Source organism: Pygoscelis adeliae, unplaced genomic scaffold, assembly GCF_000699105.1.
Source record: "Pygoscelis adeliae isolate BGI_AS28 unplaced genomic scaffold, ASM69910v1 Scaffold21, whole genome shotgun sequence".
In the NCBI taxonomy this organism is placed as follows: domain Eukaryota; kingdom Metazoa; phylum Chordata; class Aves; order Sphenisciformes; family Spheniscidae; genus Pygoscelis; species Pygoscelis adeliae.
This window is the reverse complement of record NW_008824243.1, coordinates 5,216,134-5,220,441: the sequence shown is the minus strand read 5'-3', so window position 1 is coordinate 5,220,441 and position 4,308 is coordinate 5,216,134. Positions and strand designations below refer to the sequence as shown.

The 4,308-nt window shown below is 38.8% G+C and overlaps 1 protein-coding gene across 1 annotated transcript in view; it reads left to right on the top strand.

Annotated features, from left to right (window-relative positions):
• The first annotated feature begins 1,355 nt into the window (after nt 1–1,355).
• Nucleotides 1,356–4,308, top strand: part of SPATA18 (spermatogenesis associated 18) — a 21,665-nt gene continuing 18,712 nt past the window's right edge. Inside the window, exons 1-3 of the mRNA XM_009335215.1 lie at nt 1,356–1,530; nt 1,642–1,757; nt 3,250–3,368. Of these exons, the coding sequence (XP_009333490.1) occupies nt 1,356–1,530; nt 1,642–1,757; nt 3,250–3,368 (410 nt within the window). The remainder of the gene's footprint in view (nt 1,531–1,641; nt 1,758–3,249; nt 3,369–4,308) is intronic.

Sequence of the window (4,308 nt, the reverse complement as noted above, 5' to 3'; positions counted from 1 at the left end):
TAGACTAGATATAAGGAAGAAATTTTTTACTCTGAGGGTGGTGAAACGCTGGAACAGGTTGCCCAGAGAGGTGGTGGATGCCGCATCCCTGGGGCATGGGAATGGAAACATTCAAGGTCAGGTTGGAGGGGGCTCTGAGCAGCCTGATCTAGTTGAAGATGTCCCTGCCCACAGCAGGGGGGTTGGACTAGATGACCTTTAGAGGTCCCTTCCAACCCAAACTGTTCTATGATTCTCTGATTCATGGCAAAGGATGGTTTTAAGGAGTTTTAGGGTAGCTTATACAGCTACCACAGAGTGCAGGACACCAGAGGAGGAAGAAGAGAGGAACTAATTTTAAAATCTTCCAAATGGATGTGGAGGTAGACCTCGGGGGGGCTGAGCAATAGCGGGAGCTGAACTCCCCGTAAGAAGTGAGGTGAGGGTAGTCTGCAAGGTCTTGGGAAATATAGATGAGCAGCCTCAGGCTGCCGTTGCAGCAAAGGAGGAGCTGGCAGATGGAAGCACCACGGGTGTTATGTCAGTGTAATGAGCTGGAAAAATGCACCACTGCAAAAGTGGTGTTCTGGTGAAGGTTAGCAGGGTGAGACTGCTCCTTGAGGCCAGAGGAAAGCATGTTGCAGCAATCAAAATGCAAGCTGACAGGGGCATGGGTGGGAGTTTTAGCTGTTTTGGAAGCTTGTAAAAACCATATGGAGCCATTAAAGCCTGAAGACCTAGAGGGTGATCTCTGTTGAAGATGATACACAGGTTATGGATAAAGATTAAGGAAGCAGGTACAAAGTATGTGTTTTCCTGGCAGGTGCAGTAGCATCCTGGACAGATTAACCCCATCAACTCCTTTTCAGAATTGCATTTGCTGAAAGTGGTGTAGTTTTGCTGTTCTGTTGTTTCCTAGGCATAATGCTGGATTTTGCCCATTCTTCAGTAGTATTTGTTTCAGTTGGTAACTCTTAAAAATCAGATGAAATTGCACGGAGGCCTCATGTGGCTGTTGACAAATCGAGGTAATAGCCTTATATGTATTATTTCAGCTAATATGGAAAATCAGATTTTGGACTAATACATTTTTTCATCCAACAATCTCCTATCTTATTTTAAAAACTCTGTGGTGAAAGATTTTAACACAGATCAACAATTATTATGCTTCTTCTTTTAGAGATATTTGTGGTTGTATCTTCTTTATGAATGGGGAAAGGAGTAAGTTTGCTCTAGTGGTGAATTAACTGGGTGATAGAAGTCCTAATGTCTTGTTTGTTTACCTATTAACAATGTGAACCTTTTAAACATGAGTATTCTGACAGATGCAGTAAGAAACACTTGTGAAGATGTAATTATAGGAAAAAAAAAAAGTCATGATCATAACAGGAATCACTTTAAGTAAGAAAGACCAGGCAAATGTATTAATACATATTAATTTACAGATTAATTCCTGTGATCAGAATCTGAACCGATGCTGTGAAATAATAGAATTGAACTCTCAGATTCAAGGGCAGCTCTTCACAATCCTCAATGAAACATCTCAAGAAGGTAAATCAGTGCCTTGTCTTATTACTAACACATTTCACATGTGTCATCTTTTCAAGCTCTGTCTCTTTCTGTAAGTGTTCTCACAATTTCTTAATGTATGTATTTTCTTAGGTGGGCATTATGCAGGTGTGGAAACAATAAAAACTCGTCTCCTGCCATGGCTAGGGACTTGTTTTTCCTGTGCTACTTCAGGAAGGCTCTTTGAAACCAACCTCTCTCTCACTCAGGTATGTAGGAAATTTATTTTAAGGGAATAAACCAGTGTGGATTTATACCTGCAGGAGGGCTTTAATGACTTTCTGTTAATAATAGCCTCCCTCTCTGATTTTGCTTAATGAAATATGTCCTTAGTTGCTTGTGGAGACAACTATGCTATTTCTCTGTCTCATCTTAAGTTTCCTTTGAAAGAGAAATCAAAGAGGTCATTAAAGTTACTTTTGGCCTTCCTTATGCTGTTTCGCAACAATGAGTGATAATATGGAGGAATTTGCTTTGTAAGAGAAGCATGTTCTTGTGCTGTTTTCCTTTCCTAGGTAAAGAATTATGCTACATTTACATTTGCAAAGACATCATAGAAGTATTTATGCCATAGCTCTATTAGTAAAAACCTAACACTATGTGAAAATACATGTGTAAGCTGAAGGTGTGTATAAACTCCATGCATTTATCTTTGATCTACTTTTATTTAAAAAAAAAAAAATCTTTGTTTAGTATCTGAGCATTATAATATTTCCAGAAGGCGGGGGGGGGGAAGTGCTCATGTCCATCATAATACCACCATGTGCCTGACTTGATGTTTGGAGTTAGTATGTATTTGATATTTACTGAAGGTGTTGTAGTACTAACAGTTTGGCAGGAAAGACAGATCTGCTGTGGCTTTGTGCTTTGAAAGAAAATAAGACCGTTGGTTGATGCAGACTAGGAGAAAATATTGAAGATCTTGAGATTCGACAGTGATGTCTCCATGTTCTCTGTCTTCTCATTTTTACACCTCTTCTGTCAAAATCTTTCACAGTTAAAATAAGGACAAATGGAAAGTGATATCCTTTAAGAGTCAGATTCTAGTGTATTGCAGGAGTAGGGTTCTGCCAAAAAACCCCGAAATGTAAAATAATGATGTTATTAAATGACAGTACACCAGTTATGGATTTGTCATTGCACATGGCATTCAAAATTTAAAGAAAAGCCTGTTGCACCGTTACTTATTTAATTCCGGTAGTATCTGGCAAATCTATAGGTTATTAAAGACAGAGCTGCATGTGTAGTAGTGTGCTTTCTGGAATGACAATAGTTGCCTCCTCTGTTCTAATAACTTTTTCTGTTATTTTGTGTACGTGAATTCCCAAAAACTTGAGTTGGTGATATAGTCAGTCAGAAGATGACTGGAAAAACCCCCATGCAACACATCTGCAAGAACACTTTGTTCAAATGATGTGTATACAGGTAGTAAATCTGCATATGCAGACCTTCCATATTCTCTGTCATAAGGTGTAAATGAAGTGAATATTTTTCCTAATATAATTGAGTCTTTGTTTTGTGTGCCTGGAAGGTACTGCTTATGTCTCTAGAAGGTATGCAATTGCTTTTGTTTTCAATTACTTTAGAAATGGTCTTTACTGAAATGTTTAGAAACACATCTGCTAATAATGCTATACTACATTGCTGGAGGATTCTGTAAGGTAGAACATTCAAGCAGCGTGATTTTGTGTTTCGTTGTAGGATTCATTTGAGAGAGAGAGGCAGCTGAGAGAGCTGGCCAGCAGTCAGACTTTTCAACTGCAAGAGCTGCAGGAAGAACTGACTTCAACTCGTCTACAGCTCAACCATGTGCAACAAGAGTAGGGGAATTAACTGTGATTCTTTCTGTTTGTTTGTTTTTTTGTTTTTCAACAACAAGCCGTATTTTTCCCTTGACATTTAAATACTGATAGAGATTTGTAAAATGTTTCATTTCTGGCTTAAAATCAGAGCTTCAAAATGCATCTAGGCTCTGGATTGTCCATGTGTGTCCAAAGTGGGGTACAAATGATATAGTCATACCTGCATTCATAGATTGACTTGATAGGTTTTTCTTCTGGCAGAGGATTTGGAAAACATGCCAGTAGTCTAGACAAAAGTGTTTTGTATAGTGCGTGACCATCCCAGTGGAATTATAGTCGATGCACTGTTGCATGCTGAGCAAACCTTGATTAAAAATCAATTGAGTAGCTATAGTGCAACATTTATTGAAGGACCTACAACACGTCATAATTAGTTATGGTATGTAGTCGGTATGTGAACATCTAAGAAGATGGTAAGATGGAGGAAGAAAGAAAGACAGACTTTCAAATAAGTGACTAGAACTGAACAGTTTTTGTCCAGTCACATAAAACACATTTTTGTGGAGCACTGTAGTCTCAAAATGACTTAATTGCTTCAGAAACAAATTTGTGCAGTTAGTGCCACTTCCAGGGCCATTTCAGAGGTGGCTCCAAGTGAGAGACACTTTCTCATGCATCCTATTAGCATGAGAACAATGAAAGTTCAGTCCTTGGGTCAGTACAACAAGTGATATAATTTAATGCTGATACCAAGAATATAAAGTTCTCAGAACTGCAAACTGTATTAGCTAGATTAGAGGAAAGAGGTTCAATAGAATATTTAATCCTGTATCCTAATCTTGCAGATATCTCCTGCTTTCATAGAATTGTAGAATCACAGAATGCTTTGGGTTGGAAGGAACCGTCAAAGATCACCTAGTCCAACCCCTCTGCTGTTGGCAGGGTCATCTTCCACTAG